Source organism: Garra rufa, chromosome 23 (assembly GCF_049309525.1).
Source record: "Garra rufa chromosome 23, GarRuf1.0, whole genome shotgun sequence".
In the NCBI taxonomy this organism is placed as follows: Eukaryota; Metazoa; Chordata; class Actinopteri; order Cypriniformes; family Cyprinidae; genus Garra; species Garra rufa.
In genome coordinates this window covers 29,869,123-29,891,443 of record NC_133383.1, presented here as the reverse complement: position 1 = coordinate 29,891,443, position 22,321 = coordinate 29,869,123, and the positions used below count along the sequence as shown (strand labels likewise).

The 22,321-nt window shown below is 38.1% G+C and overlaps 1 protein-coding gene across 1 annotated transcript; it reads left to right on the top strand.

Annotated features, from left to right (window-relative positions):
* Positions 1-7,032: 7,032 nt before the first annotated feature.
* LOC141299001 (uncharacterized) lies at positions 7,033-21,987 on the top strand. The gene is made up of 4 exons (XM_073829284.1): positions 7,033-7,185; positions 7,624-8,489; positions 20,102-20,246; positions 20,582-21,987. The coding sequence occupies exons 1-4, from the start codon at positions 7,101-7,103 to the stop codon at positions 21,817-21,819; spliced, it is 2,334 nt and encodes a 777-aa protein (XP_073685385.1). The 5' UTR covers positions 7,033-7,100; the 3' UTR covers positions 21,820-21,987.
* Positions 21,988-22,321: the final 334 nt, after the last annotated feature.

The window sequence follows — 22,321 nt, the reverse complement described above, 5'->3', positions numbered from 1 at the left end:
TTACTGGTTTTGTTTCCTGTTTTGCCTTGTTTTCTATGTTTGTTTCTGTTGTTACTTTGGACTGCCCACTTGGTTTTTGACTCACGCTTGGTTACTGGTTTACTCTCTGGATTATCTTCGCTGTTGTTGTTTGCTGGTGTTGACCCTGTTTGCCCCGACTACGATCTTGACAATAAAATGCTGCAAATGGATCCGCACGTCTCAGTCTGACTCCCTGTTACAGTCATGTTTGTTTTGGTTGTTCATGAGTCCCTTGTTTGTTCTGAACAGTTAAACTGAGCACTGTTCTTTAGAAAAGTCCTACAGGTCCTGCAAGTCCTTGCAGGTTTTCAGATCTTCCAGCATCTTTTGCATATTTGAACCCTTTCCAGCCGAGACTATGATTTTGAGATCTTTTCACTCTGAGGACAATTGAGGGACTCAAACACAACTATTAAAAAATATTCAAATATCCACTGATGCTCCAGAAGGAAACACTTTACATTGGGAGATTTTTTTCAATTTGAAGATCAAAGTAAATTGTACTTTATTCATCTTCCCAGCAAGTAAATAGGAAAATTATTATATTTTTAAAATAAGAAAAAAAATTGACTTTTTCGTCATGTTGCATCATGTCTCCTTCTGGAGCATCAGTGAATTTATGACACTTTTTTAAATAGTTGTGTTTGAGCTCCTCAAGATGGATCTCGCAATCATACAGTCACTGCTGAAAAGTGTTTTTCCGGAAGAACAGGGGCCAGGTAAACTGTTTAAAACAAACAAGTTCATAGATCATCCAGTTAATCATACACCGTATTAAGAACCAATGGTTCCCAAACTTTTGAATATTTTATTTGAATAATTTCAGCATTTTTTTTCTCTTGTGCACTATATGTAAACGTCTTTTATTTAAAAATAAAATGCATCTTGTATGATCTCTTATTTTGTTAAAATTGCTCACATTTTCACAGATTCTGCAAGAGATTCTCAAAATTCACATGCCACTGTATGTAGCTCCATCATTTATATAATGATATTTAATTAATTATTGTAAACCTGCCACTATGAGTCTGTACATGTACCTGAAGACAGCTAGGCTAATGGCCACGCTAATCATGTGTATTTCCATTTGAAGGTGGCTGGGCAGTTATCATGTGTCCTTGTGGAATTGTGAACTCAAATTCAGCATAAGAACTGAAAGCCCACATGATTATGCAGATATGTTGATCCTTCAGGAGATCCAGACACACCGGACACATGAACTCATCCTGAGTTTTCCTGAACTGAAGAGATTACGGTTTACCCTCCACGTGTTTGAGCGACGTGTGAAAAACAGGGTTTTCTTGCAACTCCAAAGGTCTCAAAAAATGAAATGTCCACTAGATGTCAGGCAGATACTGAGGCCAGACTACACCCAGCTCTGTGGCATATTTTGGATTATTACTGATTTTGGCAAACCTGAATTCAAAATAGGATGAGGACTAAATTCAGTGATATACTTTGATGTAAAAGTTTCATTAATAGATTAGATTAGATTAGATTCAACTTTATTGTCATTACACATGTATAAGGCAACGAAATGCAGTTTAGGTCTAACCAGGAGTGCAATAAGCAGCAAGTGCAGGATAAAGGAATAATTTATAAGTTATAAGTGCACTTTTAGGAGATATGTACAGGGGGAAGCTATGGATCATATTTACAGATGAAGTACTGTGAACATAATTTACAGATGATAATTAACTACAATTAGAATGTATAAATAGATGAACATATACAGGTTGCTATTAACTATAATGTAAATTGCAGGTAGATTTGAACATAATATACAGGTTGCTGTTTACTAAAGCAGAATTTACAAATAGATGTGTAGATATAGATTTATCACAGATTTACAATACGTATATGGGCAAAGGAAATGTGCATTTACAAATGGGTATGTACAGTGTAGTGCAATGAATATTAAGTAGTGCAATGGTAGTGGGGAGAGTTTAGGGTGTGTGAGGGGGGGGGGGCAGAGGTGTCAGTGGGGGGCAGAGTTCAATAAGGAGACAGCTCTGGGAAAGAAGCTGTTCCTCAGTCTGCTGGTTCTAGTCCTGTGGCATCTGAAAAGCCTGCCAGAAGGCAGGAGAGAAAACAGTTTGTGGGCGGGGTGAGAGGAATCCTTAAGAATACTGCGTGCTCGACGCAGACAGTGATTCTTCTGAATGTCCTCAATGGATGGAAGTGGAGTCCCTATGATGCGTTGGGCAGTTTTCACCACCCGCTGCAGTGCGTTACGCTCCACAACAGAGCAGCTTCCGTACCAGACTGTGACACAGTTCGTAAGGATGCTTTCTATCGTGCAGCGATAGAAGTTCACCAGGATGGCTGAGGACAGCTGGTTCTTCTTAAGTGTTCTCAAGAAGAACAGGAGCTGGTGAGCCTTCTTGACCAGGCTGGAGGTGTTGGTGGTCCAGGATAGGTCCTCCGAAATGTGGGTCCCCAGGAACTTAAAAGATGAAACAGGCTCAACAGCCATCCCGTTGATGTGGATGGGTTCGTGTGAACCTCTTCTTCCCTTCCTGAAATCCACAATGAGCTCCTTGGTTTTGGTGATATTAAGGAGCAGATTATTGTCTGTGCACCACTTGGCAAGGTGCTGAATCTCCTCCCTGTAGGCAGTCTCATCGTTGTTGCTGATGAGACCGATCACCGTAGTGTCGTCTGCAAACTTGATGATGGTGTTAGATCCATACACAGGCCTGCAGTCGTGGGTGAAAAGGGAGTAGAGGAAGGGGCTCAGCACGCAGCTCTGTGGTACACCAGTGTTGAGCGTGAGAGTAGTGGAGGAGATGTGGCCTGACCAAACATGCTGAGGTCTGTTGTTCAGAAAGTCCATAATCCAGTTACACAGTGAAGTGTTAATGTCCAGGTCTCTAAGTTTAGTGATTAACTTAGAGGGTCTGACAGTGTTGAATGCTGAGCTGAAATCAACAAACAGCATTCGTGCATAAGTGTTTGTATTGTCCAGGTGTGTGAGTACAGAGTGCAGCACTATGGAGACTGCATCATCTGTGCTCCTATTGCCACGGTAGGCAAACTGGTGTGGGTCCAGTGAGGACTGGAGAGAATCCTTGAGGTGAGAGAGGACCAGCCGCGCGAAGCACTTCATAATGATGGGTGTGAGTGCTACAGGGCGGTAGTCGTTCAGTCATGTTGGGTTGGAGTGTTTCGGCACTGGCACAATGGAGGTGGATTTAAGACATGTGGGTACAGTTGCTTGGGCAAGGGACATGTTAAAAATGTCTGTGAATGCCCCAGCGAGCTGCTCTGCACATGCCCTCAGTACGCGGCCAGGAATACCGTCTGGTCCAGCAGCCTTGCGCGCGTTGATCCGGCTCAGTGCGGTGTGTACATCAGAGGAGGTTAGTGTGATGGGTGAGTGGTCGGTTGAGGGAACGATCTTGGTGGCAGTGTCTGTATTGTCTCTCTTAAAGCGAGCATAAAAGTCATTAAGCTCATCCAGGAAGAAGACGTTAGTGGCTGTGGGGGTGGAGTGGCTGGGTCTGTAATCGCTGATGACCTGAATGCCCTGCCACATGCGTCGAGGGTCAGAATTAGAAAAGTGCTCCTCTAGCTTAAGTTTGTAGCAGTGCTTGGCCTTTTTGATGCCCCTCTTCAGATTTGCCCTGGAAGTGCTGTAGGCCTGTGCATCACCTGATCTGAAGGCAGTGTTGCTTGCTTTCAGCAGGAGACGCACTTCCTTGTTCATCCATGGTTTCTGATTTGGGTATGTGGTGATCTGTTTCTGGGTTGTAACACTGTCTATGGTAGTATTAATGTAATCCAGAACAGAGGAAGTGTATCTGTCAATGTCCGTGTGAGAGCCGCAGGTGGCCTGAGAAGCAAACATACTCCAGTCTGTGTGTAGAAACCTGTCCTGGAGTGTGAAGTCTACCCCCGCTGGCCACACTTTGATGGTCTTTACTGATGGCTTCACACGGTTGATGAGGGGTGAGTATTTGGGGGTGAGGAACAAAGAAAGGTGGTCTGATTGTCCCAAGTGGGGGATGGGGGTCACAGTATAAGCTTCAGCCATGTTTGTGTATACATGGTCTAAAGTTTAGTTTCCTCTGGTGTAACAGAAAATGTTTTTGTGAAATTTGGGGAGTACTGTCTTTAAGTTTAAGTGATTAAAATCCCCCGCAACAATAAATGCAGCCTCCGGGTGAGCAGTTTGTTGTTTGCTGATGGCCGCATGAAGTTCGTTCATAGCAAGCTTGGCATCAGCATCGGGAAGAATGTAAGCAGCAGTTATTATGGTGGAGGTGAATTCCCGCGGCAGATAAAACGGTCTACTCTTAACCATGAGAAACTCTAGGTTAGCTGAGCAATGTCTCCCAATAATAACAGAGTTCGTGCACCAAGCTTTGTTAACATAAATGCACAATCCTCCACCTCTGGTCTTACCGGAGTCATCTGCAGTTCTGTCTGCCCGGAATGTTTGGTGCTCAGTTAGAGCAATAGCACTGTCCGATACATCGCTGTTTAGCCATGTTTCAGTGAAGATCATGACATTACAGTTCCAAAGTTTCTTGCTGTCCCTGCAGAAAAAAACAGCTAAAACCAGCCTAGGCTGGTTGGCTGGTATTAGCTGGTTTAAGCTGGAAGTAGCTGGTTTTAGCTGGTCTCCCAGCCTGGCCAGGCTGGTCAGGCTGGTTTTAGCTGGTGGTTTTCCAGCCTGACCAGCTATGACCAGCCTGGCCAGGCTGGAAAAATGGCCAAAACCCCTCTAAAACCAGCCTGGCGACCAGCTATGACCAGCTAAAACCAGGCTGGTTGACCAGCTAAAACCAGCCAACCAGCCTAGGCTGGTTTTAGCTGTTTTTTTCACCAGGGGTGGTTGATGCGGAGTCGAATCTCGTCCATTTTGTTCACCAGCGACCGTACATTAGCGAGAAAAAGCTGGGTAAAGAGAGCCGGTGTTGTGTTAGCTTTAGCTTAGCTCTTAGTCCTCCGCGCTTCCCCCGTCTTTGTTTACGGTCTCGACGCCGCCTTCGAGCACTTCCACCCGGCCGGGTAGAGTGCGCAGCCTCTGGTGTTCTGATGATCTCAGGGATGAGTTGAAGATTGCTGATAAAACTGTCGGGAATGTACAAACCAATATCCAAAAGCTCCTGTCGGGTGTACGATGTAAAGGCACTATTGTTCGGTATGAACAGACCCGAGATGAGCAGGTAAAATACTGCAAATTTGCAGAAACTGGAGAGACACTGAGCCTCGCAATGTGTACGCGCCACCATATTGGTCTACAAATACCATGTAATACTACATTTACTGTTGGGTTCAAGTCCACCTAAGTTGAGTCCGAGTCTTTAACCAATCGAGTCCAAAATGGGGCGAGTCGGACTCAAGTCAAGTCCAAATGGGTCGAGTCCGAGTCCAACTAAACACTGCTGTTTGTCAGTATCCTAACCTTGTTTTAACCTTTACAACTAAAATAAGGCAAAGACAATTTAAATGTAACAAAAGCAAACCTCTGTTGCATATTGACATTTTGATTTTTGATTTCATACCATCTCATAATTAGTGTCCTGCTCAGCAAACTTAAAGTCATGTAACAGAAGTTATAGCTTATGTATTGTGACATATTTCAGAGTGAAACAGATTTTAGAATTTGAAAATATCAGGGAAATCAGGACTTGACTTTATCTGTTGTTATATAGTAAATGTATAAATCTATCTTGGATGAAATTGAGGCTGTGAGGGATCTTGACAGTTATCAAGTAGCAGTCTATGGAAGAAATGGAATAAAAGAGTAAAAAAAAAGAATAAATTTGAGTTAATATTTAAAAATTCTGACTTTATTTTCACAATTCCGAGGTTATATCTCACAATTCTGATAAGAAAAGACATTCTTAATTCCCCCTCAGCTTAAAATCATGAGTTTATATCCCACACTTGTCATTTTTTCTCTCAGGACTGACAAACTCGCTGTTGTTGAGTTAAATTGAGTTATAAAGTCTGAAATACAACATATTAACAACATAAAAAAAAAAACCTAAAAGGTAAATGTAAAAAGTTTAAATAGTATATTCCTGGCTCCACAATGTGCGGGCAGCTGCAAGTGACATGACTGTAATGTCTAAATAATCCAGGATAGTGAATGACTTCCCCAAAGAGGGGGAAAGGTAAATAAATATTAATAATAACAATATTAGTCGCAAGAATAAAAGATGGCAAATTTGCAGTCACTCCCTCTGCCTTAAAATTACTTAAAATAAAATAAAAAATAAACGTTTCTAAACTCACGATACCAATAACTGTGGAAATGCATTATCACACGCATTTAATAGACATCAGTGTGTATCGGGACTTTTATCTTGCTCTGGCGGTGAGACGTCACAAAGCTGCGCGCGCTCCTGCATCTGCTGTGATTCATCTGAAAAAAGGTTTGTTTGTGCTTTCTTGTTTGTAAATCAATGCAAACTGTTCTACCAATTTACACATTTGTACAAGCTTCGTGCAATATATGAATACGTCTTAAATATAATGTTGTAATACTTCATTTGATGTTATTTTGTGAGTAAAGCGCATCTTCATATTATTAACAGAAAAGCTGCGTCTCATTTTGCTCCCCATTTGAGAATCAGTGCATCGTTCAAATAATCCGAATCAATAGAACCGAATCATTCGTAAAACGATTCAGTGATTCGAAGCGCTGACGACAGACGAGAACAACAAACATGTAATGATAACTTTTACAAACCAACTGCAAATGTTTTCATGAAAGTGTAATCTATGTAATATTGTGTGCAAATAATTTAATACCAAATATAAATCATAAATACCTAATGTTAACTTACAAATAATATTAAGTTATATAGTATTAATTATGTATATTTTAATCAGATCATTTAAGCCCATTAACTATCACTCTGACTGACTCCATTACCAGTGTGCTGACTACTGGACTAGTGAGCTAATTGAGATGCAACTCAGAGATTTAGTTTGCTTTAATTTTTTTTTTTTTTTAATAATTTACTTTGTTAATTATTCTCATCTTAAAAAGGACAAAGTGTACAAACACACAGAAAAAAATCCCATGAAGCAGCTGAGATCCACGTGACACAATTATAAAGATGGTGTTTATTAAAGAGGAGAGTGAAGACATGAAGATTGAAGAAACATTCAGAGCCCAACATGAAGATACTGATGAACAAACAGGTTGGTTTTCATTCTCAAAGCTGATCTAATTAATTTGATCCTTAAAATGTCAAACTCTACAGAAATAAATTATTTTTTATAAAGAATATCATAAGATGTAAAACTGAAACTTTCTTTGTACAAGCTGAGGTAGACACAAGCTTGTTTGGTGGTATTATCCAGTATAGTTTGCTCTGAATCAACAGGTGCTTGTTGAATTGTTAACTTGGTTCTATTTCCTGAATATTTCAGTGTAGCCTGGCAACTTGTAACTTGCGCACTTTGCGCATAGAAAGACTGACACTCCTGAAATTGGCAAATGCTGTGGCCAGTAACTGTTTATTCTCTGCAGTCAGTTCTCCAGACTAAGATGATGCAGACAGTGGTCAGTGTGACTAGTAAGTGCCCTAGCTGCTGCATTAAACTGGCGTTAACATGTCTTTGTCTCTTTCACCTCAGATCTGATGACACTGAAAGAGGAGCATCAAGAACTGAATGAAATGAAAGAGGAAGATCAAAATGAAAAACATCCTGATATCAAAATGGAAGAAAACTCAACTGAAAATCTGTCCTCACCAAAGAAAGGTCAAAGCACACACCTTTTCCCACACACCAATGCCCACAGGAGAACTCACACTGGAGAGAAGCCTTTCACCTGCGAACAGTGTGGAAAGAGTTTCACGATTAAAAGAAACCTAAAAACTCACATGAGAATCCACACTGGAGAGAAGCTTTTCACCTGCGAACAGTGTGGAAAGATTTTTACGATTAAAAGAGACCTAAAAAATCACATGAGGATTCACACTGGAGAGAAGCCTTTCACCTGCGAACAGTGTGGAAAGAGTTTCACGATTAAAAGAAACCTAAAAACTCACATGAGAGTTCACACTGGAGAGAGGCCTTTCACCTGCGAACAGTGTGGAAAGAGTTTCACGAATACAGCAAACCTAAAAACTCACATGAGAATTCACACTGGAGAGAAGCCTTACACCTGCAAACAGTGTGGAAAGAGTTTCACGATTAAAGCAAACCTAAAATCTCACTTGAGAATTCACACTGGAGAGAGATCTTACACCTGCCAACAGTGTGGAAAAATGTTCAGTCGACAAGAAGGCTTTAACAGCCACATGAGAATTCACACTGGAGAAAAGCCCTTCACTTGTTCTCAGTGTGGAAAGTGCTTTACACATAAAACCAACCTAAAGATTCACATGAGAGTTCACACTGGAGAAAAGCCTTTCACCTGCCCTCAGTGTGGGAAGAGTTTCACACATAATAAAAACCTAAAGGCTCACCTGAGAATTCACACTGGAGAAAAGCCCTTCACTTAGCCTGACAAGCCAGACCCACATAAATGTAGGGTCTGGGCACTCTCCATAGACAGGGCTCAACCGGAGGGGCGGGATAAACGGTTGTCTTTCAAACTCCCTCTCCACGCAATAGGATAGCGCTACAACCAATCAGAGCAACGAAGAAGGTGACGTAGTCAGAGCGACGGAAAAGAGAGTTCCTTGCATGTGTGTTGTGGAAAAGCTTAACTTCAAGTCTTTCAGAGTGGCGGCCAAAGCCGATGTGAAAGAAAGTTGTTCGCTAGCAGCAGCCATCGCTCTATCTCTCACGCGTAATTCATGGAACCAGAGATTGTCTGACGCCTGTTTCACACATACTCCGTATGCAGTCCGTGTGCTTTACGTATGCAGTGCAGAAGCAGCACGGACTCGTTTTGCTTTCACACAGCGTCCGTTCCTGATCCATGGCTCTTTACCACAAACACAACATTTATCCGTTATTTTGATTTAAAATCCAAAGGTGCTTTTTCAGCATTGTGATCCTCTTTTATCACAGTACACACAGTAAAATTTACTCAAATTGAAGTAAATTTTACTCTATGACAGATAACATTTGGTCCCTCTCTAAAAAGAGTAAAAGTTACTCTTCTGATAGAGTCGTTTTTCCAGAGTTAATTTTCCTCAATGCAGAGTTAATAATTGACTCTTTCCTGCAATATTTAACTCTATTCAGAGTATTTTGAAATCAACTCTTGTACTATTTTACTCCGTTTAGAGCTACAAGAAAATGACTCTGCTACTTTTTAACTCTGTTCAGAGGAAACTCAAATTTGCTCTACTCAAATTTACCTCCTCTCCAGAGTTGTTTACTATCAGTTATGAGTAAACTACACATAATAACTAACTCTATACAGTTATTCTTCTGAATTACACCATTCATGTTTTCCCCTTAAAAATCCCTAAAATCAAGAGCTTGATTTTGATTTTTGTCTGAAAATAAAACCAACAAACCGTAAACTCTTGTCTCACAATTGTATTTTTTAAGCTTCTCTTTAAATAACATTTGCATTTTGTACAACATTTGTACACTTAATTCATTTGTCAACGTGAATGTGCCAACGTGTTGAGACCATGAAATATTTTTTTTTATGAAAACAATAATACAAAATTAATAATATATATATATATATATATATATATATATATAACGAGCGGAAATAAAGAAATGACGGAGATGAAGAAAAATTACATGAAATTATATGGTACAATAAACAAATCAGAATCACAACCATAAGACATAAGAATGTCAGACAACTTGTGGTGCAAAATATCCTTAATTTCCAGAACATAAGGTGCTTCTACGGTATGTAAAACTTTGTAAGCATGGATATGTTCATCTAAACATAACGTTTTCAGTGCAGTTGTCATTAAAAGGATGTGCTCATCTTTAATAACAATATTCTGGATTACATGAAATACAGACATGTCATTTTGAACTTGAACACAAAACGCCAACCCTGCCAATAAGTATTTCCACAGCACTTGACCCATTTCACATTTAGGACCTTAGTCCACATAGGCACATTAAGTTTCTCAGCCATCTCAGTACCAACTTCCATTTCATTCAATGGGACCATTTTCCTGGGACCTAAAGTCATGTCATTTGGATCGAATGTTTGCCAAAGGTAAGCCATTTGCAATAAAATGAACAAATACCAGTATTGATCATTAGGACACACAAGATCTCCAAATATGATAGGCAGATGACGCAGTAAACACCAGCTCTGAGTGGCATTTATGCCTAAGTCATTGAAACCCTCTCTTAATTGTACACCAGGAGGTTTGTTGTTTTGTTCCATGAAGCCATAGTTAAAACTCTGAATTCTTTGGTTTACTTCTGCTAATGTAGTGTAATTTTTAATCAGGTGCTGAAAGAGTAACTTCATCTCATATTGAGCAACCCCCTCTAATATGTTGTGCGTGATATCAACTGAAAAATGTGCAGTGGTGTGGAAATATTGAAGCGAATTTAAGACTTTTTAACACCCATTACATTAGGCAGAGTGGGGTTGCTCTGCATTCTCTGACAGTGTTCAGCATGAAGTTCTTTAGTTCGCACTGACATCTTTGGACTATCTTCACTGAATACTGTCTGAAAGTCCTCTTTCTCTAGCAGGCAAAAGCGGCAACAGTACCTAGCACTAAAGGATTCCACGAAACCAAACAAGGAATGGATACCAAGGTTGTCACCAGTAACGTGGACAATGGTTTCATAAACTGTATTATCAAATAAAGGAATCTGAATTCCATTGATTTCCAGTGTTGAGATGTCTCGGACAAGTGGCTCTAGGATTTTATCAAACCCATATGTTTTGATATCTTGTGCATGAAAAAGAGTAACTAAATGTATATTTAGCAAACTCGAGTTGTATTTAGGGGAACTATTTCTAAGGGTAAAATAGATAGCTCCTAACTTATGTATTCCTCGTTTTGATCCAAGGGGGTTTGAGCATTCAAATTCATCAAAAAAAAAAAGAAAAAGAAAAAAAAAGCTGGATCTGAATTGCATGTCTTTGTTTTGAGAAGAGGGCATGATTCTTAAAGAATTCTCCATCCTGTATGTCAGAAAGACAATCTAGTCTTTGTTGTGAATCTCTCGCTATCATATCTGTAATGTTAGGGTGCTTATAAATAGACTGTAATGTTTCAAGAATGGGTATATATGAAAATTTATACTTAACTACTGTTTGAGCAAAAGTTCCAGCTGTTCTGTTACGCCGAGTCGCAAATCTTGTTCCGAGAACATATTCAACAGCATCTAATTTGCCCTATTTGTCTGAAAAATACTGCATTCTCTTGTTCTCAGTGTTTAATGCCGCAAAAGGATTTTGCATTTTTTCAAAACACTGATCAATTTGAGACTCAACAACACTTTTTAAGGGCTCCTCTAAAGATAAGAATCTGTGAAAAGCAGTCTGAGTTTCACAATGAATGTCTCCAATCACTTCTTCTAGAGCACCAACAACATAGTTAATAGTTGTCTCTGCGACACCAGCAACTTTAAGTTCAGCTACCACTGATGCACAATTATTTATTTGTTTTTAGGAGTGCAGACTCACAAGGTGAATTTTGGTTCGTTAAAACACCTACATCATCTAATGAAATGGAGTTGGTGGTGGATGGGCTTTCACCAGAATCAAGGCGTGAACTGTCAATTACACAACACTTGCTGAGATGCTTTCGTAATCCAGAAAAACTATGGTAAACATGTGAACAACCTCTTTGAGCACATTTTAACTTGAGACTTTTTCCTGGAAAAAGGCCATGAACTAACTTAAAGTGTCTTATAAGGGCACCCTTTTTACAAATGAAACAAATCATCATCTGCTCACAGGAGAATTCTAGCTCTCATCTCAGCCACTCTGGGATTCACCTTGGTGGTTTCAACATCTATATCATAGACAGTGGTTTGCAGAAAGGTATACACATTGGTCAATTCCTGACAGAATGAGATGCCAAAGACAAAGTGAGCCTTGAAGAGCTCATCAAAACAGGCCAGTGAATTAGAAGCCTTACAGGGGAGAGCATGCTGGTCAATTACAATAAACCAAGAATGGACTCTACTTTAGTGCCCTTGGATACTGGTACCAGTCTGTGAAAGAATGAAAACACATTAGTGTTAATGTGACTTAAAAATAGTTCACCCAAAAATGAAAATGTGATATTTATCTGCTTATCCCCAGGGCATCCAAGATGTAGTTGACTCTGTTTCTTCAGCAGAACACAAACAAAGATTTTTAATGAAAACAGGTGCGGTCTGCCAGCCAAATAATGGCAGTGGACGGACACCAAACTTTTAAAAGTAAAAAAAACAAAAAACATGCACAGACAAATCCAAATGACACCCTGTGGCAATGATACATTGATGTCCTAAGACACGAAACAATAGTTTTTTTTTGTGAGAAACTGACCAGTATTTATATCATTTTTAACTTTGATACACAGCCACGTCCATCTGTCATGAGCACAAGCTTTTCATCCGGCTGTGACATGTGAACGCGCTCTGGCGTAGTATACGCAAACACCGGAAGGGTAAATCGGTGAAAAGTCCCGGATGAGTTTGCGCAAGCAAAAGTAATCTTTTAGCTTAAAACTGGTTTGAACAATCTGGGATAATTGCAAGTAATTACCATTTTGAATAGCTGCTATACCCACAATCTCTGTGCACTGTGGAAACAATGAGTGTCGTATACACGCTACAGATCGCTTCCGGTGTTTGCGTAAACTACGCCAGAGCGCGTTCACAGGTGACAAGCCGGATGAAAAGCTCGTGCTCAGGACAGATGGACGTGGCTGTGTATCAAAGGTAAAAAATTATATAAATACTGTTCAGTTTCTCGCAAAAAAACGATGGTTTTCGTCACGAGCCGCAGGGTGTAATTTGGATTTGTCTGTGCATGTTTTTTTTTTTTTTACTTTTAAAGGAATGGTGCCCATCCACTTCCATTATTTGGCTGGCAGACTGCACCGGTTTGAGTTAAAAATCTTTGTTTGTGTCACCTACATCTTGGATGCCCTGGGGGTAAGCAGATAAACATCACATTATCATTATTGGGTGAACTATCCCTTTAAGAGTTAAAATCAATATACAGCATGATAAAGATAAATAGATGATAAAAATACAGTGATGTCTTCCACCAAAGTTTCTGTATTACATACGGTACTTCCAAGAGATTCTAACAGATTGTTACTAATGGCGCTTTTCCACTACACAGTACCAGCTCGCCTCGGCTCGGCTCGGCTCTGTTTGGTTTTCCACTGTGTAAAAGTTGTACCTGTACCGGCTTCCAGGTACTTTTTTTCGTACCACCTCCGGCGAGGTTCCAAGCGAGCTGAGGCGATACTAAAATGTGACGTGAAAACACAGCAGACTGCTGATTGGTCAGAGAGAATCGTCACTATTCACTGCGTCATCATTGCACGCGCCAGCAATAGTATCCAGAATAACCCCGCCATTTTTAAAAAGTTTGGCCAGAGATTGCGTGACATATCCAATCCATTACATATTATGGCAACTCGGAAGAATACGCCGTGGTCAAACGAGGAGGTGCAGACAGTGGGTGTGTGTCGCGTAGAAGATTACGTCACGGCAGTTTCCTGCAGCGTCGCTATGACAACCAGGTACAATTGTGGAGGTACAGGTACAACTTTTACACAGTGGAAAACCAAACAGAGCCGAGGCGAGTCGAGCCGAGCTGGTACTGTGTAGTGGAAAAGTGCCATAAGTATGTGCTAAGTAGAAAAGAACAGCACAAGAACAACAATATGGGGGGCAAGTGATCTTTAAGCGAAATAAGCAAATCTAAGAAATAAGCAAATTCAAGTTCACACAATGACAGAACATTATTGATCTACTTAATCAGTAGCTTCACCTTGATGAATTTCACAAGGCGATCACACGCTTGTTTTGCCGAGATCTTTCCTGGTCTTTTGCGGCCTTGACTCGAGGGTGGCAAAAGGTGAACCATCATCAGAATGGAACACATGTCGCTGTCCCAACCTACAGTATAGACACCCAGAAAACACAAACACAATTTTTTTGGTTTTTAGGTGAACTCCCCACCTACTGACTTTACCTTGGCTTAACTTCCCTTGGAATATGCACATTTATGGCCTAGTCTTCATGACTACAGATGTGTGGATACATTTAAATGAAACCTCTACGGATATTGAACTGAGGTCATACAGTTAAACTTTACCTACAACATATCAACCATGCTTTTGTTTTTTTCAGACCAAGGTTATTATAGTTTTGCTTTTTTAAATTTGTTTTATTTTAATAGTTTTCAAATTAGCAATAAGATTTAGTTTCATTTTTATTCGTTTCATTAATAATTTTGTTAGTTTTAGTTTCGCTTTCTTTTGTAAAATCATTTCTATTTAGTTTTTATATAGTTTAGTTTCAGTTTTATTTTAGAGATCAAATGGAGATCACGATTTCCCTGCAATTCTAAACTAAGCTAAACTCAGTTTTAATTCATTTGAATGAATTATTCAACATTTAATGCATAATATATTTAATACACCAATTTTTAATATTAAATTTATGAAAAAGTGGTTTTAATGAATAAATTACTCATGCATAAAAACATTACTGGATGAATCAGCATTTTTAACAGTTACTTGTTTCCATCTAGTGGCGACACAATGCAATGGCAAACATTATTAGAAGCACCAATTACTTTCAAAAGATGAGGTGCTCTATTTTGATCTCTACCATAGACATCAATGTTCATATCCAACCTATGAGCTTTAATCAGACTATTGCTGTGATAATATAAATTATGGGAATTTGAAGATTGTTTGTGAAGGTGTTGATGACTGCTCTCTCTGTGTCAGTGGCAGTGCAAGTACAGATTTAAATGTTTCCTAAGACTTTAAAGGTTTAATAGACATGGGGAATTGTTGTCATTTAGAAATGAGATCACATGGGTGTTTGAATCTCAATCTTTTAACGATTAATCAGCTCTAGTATATTGGTTTGATTGCTTGTATTACAAAAAAAAATAATAATAATAATTTTGCCTAAAACTGATACAGTAGCCTAGATTTAATGCAGATGCTGTTCAAGTCGCAGTCCTTATTATTTTTCCGCTATGGAGTGAGAGCGTAATGATTATGAAAATTATTATTTATTTTTTGATAATTATTATTTTATTTCAGTTATTTTTTCATTTATTTGGACTTTTTTTTAGTTTACAAAAGATGTTTCTAATCAATCGCTTTCGTCTTAATTTTAAGTAAGTCTGTTTCAGACTTAGCCTGGCTATCACCAGACCACGTTATGACTTCGTCATGATTCGTGGTCTGGGAACCACATGTTCATTTTCTCGTATTTGAGGCGTGGTTTACGAATGCCCAGAGCCTTTTATTGGGCGATACGAATGTCTATCAAATGCGCCTGTGCGTAGCTCATAGCCAATCGTTTCAATTATACCGGATGACGTATGTAGAGCGAACGCCAAAAGTTGCTCTTTATTCAAAATAAAAAAAACTTGCGTTCTAAACAACTTAGAACACTATACACCGTGTCTACACCGGACGCGACAGTTGCCGTGCCGCAACAGCTAAAGTATAATAGCTCAAAATCGTTCTAAGGCCCAGCATATTAGCGTTAGCCGCTTATGCTAACGATAAGCTAAGTTAATAACCAACTGCTAAGGTGAGTCGCATAGAAGGCGTCATCGTCTTGCTGCTCCCTCCCCGTTTTGTGATTGGTTCCCTATCTTAGGTGAAAATTAGGTCCATGGTTTCCAGACTGACTAGAAGCGTGAATAAAATCGCGCTGCGCAAGGCAGTATGGGGACACCCAGGCTATTTCAGACTCCTAAATGAAATCAATTTCGAACGGTAAAACTGCGACTCCTGTACTAGGCCCTTGCGAAAATATCAGAGTAGAAATGTTATGTTGATTTTAATTCTGCTTGTCTGTGTTGCATAAGAATCATGCATGTCTAATGGGTAAAGTTGTGAGCACAATTAAAACTCTTGCTTATCCTGATTGCATAAGTCCCTCTTAAAAAATGTAAGGTATACCACAATATAGTTACCTTCTTCAACTTCAGTGGCTTCAGCATTTTGGATGAGGTCTTGGAGCTCACTAGTCTGTGTGAGGCCACGGCTCTGTGCAATAACCTTTGGTTTTATGTTGGTAGACCACTTCTCCAACAACTTTACAGAGGTCGCATCACCAAATAGGAGTCCAAAATCTTGATCAATCTGCCAAAGATAATTAAAGTAGGTATCACGTTAGGTATAACGTATGTTTTTATGTTTAAAGAATTTAAGTCTAACATCGTGGGAAAATTTATAGAATATCAGTTGACTCTTTAGGATCATGCAGCAGCTTCTTGCGATAGGCCAGTGTTAACCTCATCTTTTCCTTCACCACTGCCTCATCAGCTGTATGTTATGCTACTGTGGTAGCATGCTAGACAACTGAAAATAAACACAAAACTTGATAAGCATGTCAAACTATTTACCATCATGGTCTGCTGTGCCTGGGATGAAAATTTCTAGGACACCAAGATCTGGTCGTGTCAGCAGATAGTCAAATGCTTCCTCATCAACTTCTGTCTTTGAGTCATCGAAGACTTTAACATTCATTGTAGGAACATCAAATTTGTTGGCAGCTGAAGGAAGACAAACCAATGGCAAATTGACAAATCCAGCCATGCCAAATGAACTACAACAGTTATTTTTTAACCCCATAATATTCAATCATACACTTAATATATTACTAGTGAAAAGTAATTTTTCAGAGGGAAAAGTATTAATTATATTAACAAAGTAAAAGTTTATCTCTTACCACATTCCAAAAATGATTGAAAAGTGAAAGGTTCTGAAGAAAAAATGTATTTCTTGCTGTCTTTGAACTTCACTTTGACAACATTGTTGTTTTGCATCCTGAAGGAACCAAAAAAAACAAAGTTAAACATAAGGCATAACATATGAAGAAATAAAACACCTAATAGTGCACTACACAAAATCAATTATCTTTGTTCACAAATGTGTTTTAACTGTCTAATAGTTATGTTAATGGAAGGGTGCTAAATATCTCTATATTCTGAAAATCGTTTCTCATGTGAAATAAATCCGCATGGCACCTCAGTGATGAATCTCATGCATTCAGATGGTGATTTATTCACAGAGGAGGAGTGAGTTCTATGATCCTACGAAACAGGGATTTTGCTGCTCACGTGTAATAATGTAACAGGCTATTCTTGGAATAAAACAAGTAAAATAATTTAATTTAGTAAGTAAGATTTATTTAAAATGAAATTAATATTCTATTAATCATGTGATTATTTAAATCTTTTAAAAACTAGGGAGATAGATAGACTATTGAAATGAATTTCAAAATGATTGTTGTCATTTGTAAAATATTACAAAATTAGTAGAAATAAGTTATAATGCAGCCTCTTATTTAAATAAGGTAAACCTAAAGTTGCTTGGTTTATATTTTTAATGTGTGTCTAATTATAGGCTATATTATATGCATTGTATTGTTTTAATGGCCCATTTGTAATGTTTACCTGCTTATTTCCCTCTTTCTCCCTTCACTGAGGTGAAGCCGTGAAGAAATATTGTTCTAGTAAATATTTCTCAGCATTTCAGTAATAAAAGTGCACATATTACCAGTGTTGGGGAGGTTACTTTGGAAATGTAATAGATTACAAATGACAAATTACCCTATTTAAAATGTAATAAGTAGTGTACCTTTTCAATTACTTTATAAATGTAAAGTAACTGATTACATCTGATTACTTTTTGATTACTTTTAAGTTTCTAATGGATATTTTCAACTAAATCATTTCAATTTTATGCCAAGCAGGTGTGACCTTACAGTAGCACTCTGTTTACTGTTAGAATTTCAAAATCTTTCATCACTTGAATTAAGATTATATTAATTTAATTTTAAAGTACAGCCACCACAAAACCAGACCTTATAACAAAAAAATTGTTTACTGTTGTTACAAAATCAGATTTTTGCAAAACTTTGACAGGACACACTGGCAAGTAACAATGCCTTGAAAAAAAAACGTAAATCTTAAAAAAGATTTCTTGAATGTTTCCTCTACAAAACCAAATAATTATTTTTAGTTAAATTTAAGAAAAAACACAATTCTAGATTATAATAATGTAGTAAAAACATGTTTTTTTTTCTTCTTACTGATATAATAAAAAATAGTAAAAATTGCCCAGTAAATTTTTTTTACCACTATTTGTGAAGGGAAATCATTATACCACACAGGGCTAATAATTATTTCTCACTAACAGAAGCAAGAATAGATTCTAGAATAGATAGGCCTACTGCCAAATCCAAACAGACTCCATCATTGTAGCTGTGTCATAAAATTTATTTTTTATTGTTTTAAATAAAGTTACATTTCATCTAAAACACTGCTTAGATTCAATGACCAACTGGGACAAAATGGGACAAACTAATTGAGAGATTTGTCCACTAGGTGGCATGTTAGGTCAACATCGATCATTATAAAAACTTTCAAGCCCTCAAGAAAAATAAGATTTATATTTTTCGAAAATAAACAAAACTGCAGCGGATGTTCATCCTTCAAATCATTAGTCACGTTTCAGCTGAAAATCACGCAGTAGTCTAAACACTGATTTTTACAAATGACACTCAAAATTAAAATGGTTTGAAAATGCGATATTTTTTTTGTGAAAGGGTTCACAAATACAAGTGTGTCTGGTAAAGGCAGCTAGCAGGCTAAATTTGTTATGAATGCTTTTAATATTGATCTCGAATACACAAAGGGGACGATGAATGCACTGGCAAAGGGTATTAACGTAATTGGCAGAAGTGGTGCGTCGCAAATTCAAACCGGAAAACCAATCAAAAGCATCAGAATAGCACCACTTTATTAAATGGCCTTAGCAGAAGGCATCCTGCATATCAAAAACAGGCAAAGCAACAGATTAATATTACTCAACATTTCCCAGATTTTTAAAGAAAATTTTTAGATGTAACCCTATTTGTAATCTTTAACATTTTCAGAAGTAACTGTAATTTAATTACACATTTTTTCTCAGTAACTGTAACGAATTACTGTTACATTTATTTTGTAATTAAATTACGTAACGCCGTTACTAGTTACTCCCCAACACTGCATATTACAAGTACATGCAAATACAGGGAAGCAACAGTTGTGTTCTGCAGTGGTCAACAAGCATTCAAACTGTGGATTCAGCATTGAAACACCAACATTCTAGATTCAGAGGGCAATAAAATCACCGACTGGCCCCTGTTTCCTTTTTGTAAAAATCAATGCACTTTTCGGATTGTTGACACAGAAGCGCGTGAACAGGACTTTTATTTTGATCTGGTGTATGACGTCATAAGGCTGCACCCCGCTCCTGCATCAGTGTTTCAGCTGAAGAAAGGTTTGTAGTCTTTATTGTTTAAACTTTGAAGTGTTTAAATTCATACCATACGTTTAGTCTGTTTTATATGGCTTACAAGCGATGTAAACGTAATAATTTTTGTATGCAACATGGTAATATTCTATCTAATGATGAACGTTATTAAAGCGCATCCACACAGCGTCCGATGTCTCTCTATGTTAGTGATTCAGATCAGAAACACGAATTACAAACTCCGAGTCAATTGAGTCGGTTGATTCACAAAATGATTCACTGTTTCGAATCGCCGCTCGCTGAGAGACCTGCTGCTCAAAACAGAGTCAGTACGACGAGAACAAACTCAAACATGAGTAATGACAACTTTGACAAACAACTGCAAATGTTTTGTTGTTGCTGCTGTAATGGCCATCTTAAAATAAAACAGCATTTAGAATGATTAATACTTAATAATTATACTAATAATAATTAAAGATACTGTAATAATTTATTTAATGTACTAAATGTAATATACTAATCATTAAATGCATGAATGGTAAGTTAAAGTTTTGAGTGTTTGTCTAATCAGATCATTTAAGTTCATTTACTATCACTCTGACTCCCTTACTAGTGCACTGACTACTGAACCAGAGCTGATTGAGTTTTTTCTTTTCTTTTTCTTTTTTTCTGATAATTATTGTCATCTTAAACAGGAAAAAGTTTCCAAACACAGAAAAAAAAAAAAACTGGTGGAGCAACTGAGATCCACGTGGCACACTATTATAAAGATGGCGTTTATTAAAGAGGAGAGTGAAGACATGAAGATTGAAGAAACATTCAGAGTCAAACGTGAAGATACTGAGGAACAAACAGGTTGGTTTTCATTCTTAAAGCTGAATTATCCTATTCTCAATTAATTTGCCTTTGGCAGGTGTTTTTCTACACTGTCTACCTTCCTCCAGATTTTATCTTAATATTTTCTTAAAGACCATTTTTTACTTTTATTTAAAAACAGCATTTAAAGAATTGTGTCATTTGATATTTAAATGTTAATATTCACTGCTAGGATTGAGTAAAATTTTTAATGTGAAATAGGTAAATAATAGTTGTAATAGATGTAATGATGACGTATGTGAAATAAAGTCTGGCGACAGCCGTCGCTTTCACACTCACTTTGTTAAGTCAAACTTTGTTTGTTTTCACCTTAGACCTGATGGCACTGAAAGAGGAAAGTGAAGTACTGAATGAAATGGAAGAGAAAGATCATGATTTCATAAATGGAGAAAAATCTTTTAGTTGTTCACAGACTGAAACGACTTCCTTAAGAGAAATAAATCGAAAGGTGGGAAGAAGTTCTTTCACCTGCCATCAGTGTGGAAAGTGTTTTAATCAAACAGAAAGCATTACAAGACACATGAGAGTTCACACTGGAGAGAAGCCTTACACCTGCCAACAGTGTGGAAAGAGGTTTAACTATAAACAATGCTTTGAAGACCACTTACAAATTCACACTCGAGAGAAGCCTTTTAAATGCAAACAATGTGGAAGAAGTTTCAACCAAAAAAGACACCTTATCAGACACATGGGAAGTCACAATGGAGAACAGTCTTACACGTGTGATCAGTGTGGAATGAGTTTTGATCAACATGGAAACCTTGAAGTCCACATGAGAACCCATAGAGAGAAACGTTATACATGCTCTGAGTGTGGAAAGAGTTTTGGTCAAAAACATCAATTTAAAGTCCACATGAGAATTCACTCTGGAAAACAACCCTACACATGCCCTCAGTGCGAAAAGAGGTTTAATCATAAACAACACTTTGAAGACCACATAAGAGTTCACACAGCAGAGAAGCCTTTTACCTGCCAGCAATGTGGAAGAAGTTTCAACCAAAAAGGAAACCTTAACAGACACGTGAGAGTTCACTCTGGAGAGAAGCCTTACACCTGCAAACAATGTGGAAGAAGTTTCAACCAAAAAAGAAACCTTGACAGACACATGAGAATTCACAATGGAGATCAGTCTCACACGTGTGATCAGTGTGGAATGAGTTTTGATCAACATGGAAACCTTGAAGTCCACATGACAACTCATGTGAGAGAGAAACCCTACACATGCGCTGAGTGTGGAAAGAGTTTTAAACAAAAACAACAATTTAAAATCCACATGAGAATTCACTCTGGAAAGCAACCCTACACATGCCCTCAGTGCGGAAAGAGGTTTAATCATAAACACCACTTAGAAGACCACATAAGAGTTCACACAGCAGAGAAGCCTTTCACCTGCCAGCAATGTGGAAGAAGTTTCAACCAAAAAGGAAACCTTAACAGACACATGAGAGTTCACTCTGGAGAGAAGCCTTTCACCTGCCAGCAATGTGGAAGAAGTTTCAACGAAAAAAGAAACCTTAACAGGCACATGAACCTTCACTCTGGAGAGAAGTAATTTATATGTGGTCACTGCGGAAAGAGTTTCAGAAATAAAGCAGCACTTCAATACCACATGAGGTTTCACACCTGAGAGAACTGTATGTTTATGTTATCAGTTTGATGTGAGTCATGAAATAACACCAGTGAGAAGCCTTTGCTGCAAGTGAGCAAAAGTACTTGAAGATGGAGGATTGATGGTAATATGTAATAGTAAAGAGCAGATGAATAAAGTCATCAAATGAAAATGGCATGTGAGCAATGATTCTAAGTTTCATTCAAATAGGTAATAAAATATTGGTATTTGGAGTAATAACCTGGGTCCCATTAAGTGTGAATATGGGAATATAGGAGGAAATGTAAAAAGCTGAATACTTACAGGTGACTAGAGAGTGTTGTGTTCTCACCTGAGCTCTTTTACTCATTTGATTTCATAAGGGAATCTTCAATGGTAAGCAACATTGGTAAATTTTCATCAATAAGGTTCAGTAAAATGCCACCACACCAGAGCAACTCATTCT

Coding starts and splice junctions, on each gene's coding strand:
- LOC141299001 (XM_073829284.1), top strand. CDS start 7,101: ATGGTGTTTATTAAAGAGGAGAGTGAAGACATGAAGATTGAAGAAACA. Junction 7,186..7,623: donor AGATACTGATGAACAAACAG/GTTGGTTTTCAT, acceptor CTTTCACCTCAG/ATCTGATGACACTGAAAGAG. Junction 8,490..20,101: donor ACACTGGAGAAAAGCCCTTC/ACTTAGCCTGAC, acceptor AAAGTTTCCAAA/CACAGAAAAAAAAAAAAACT.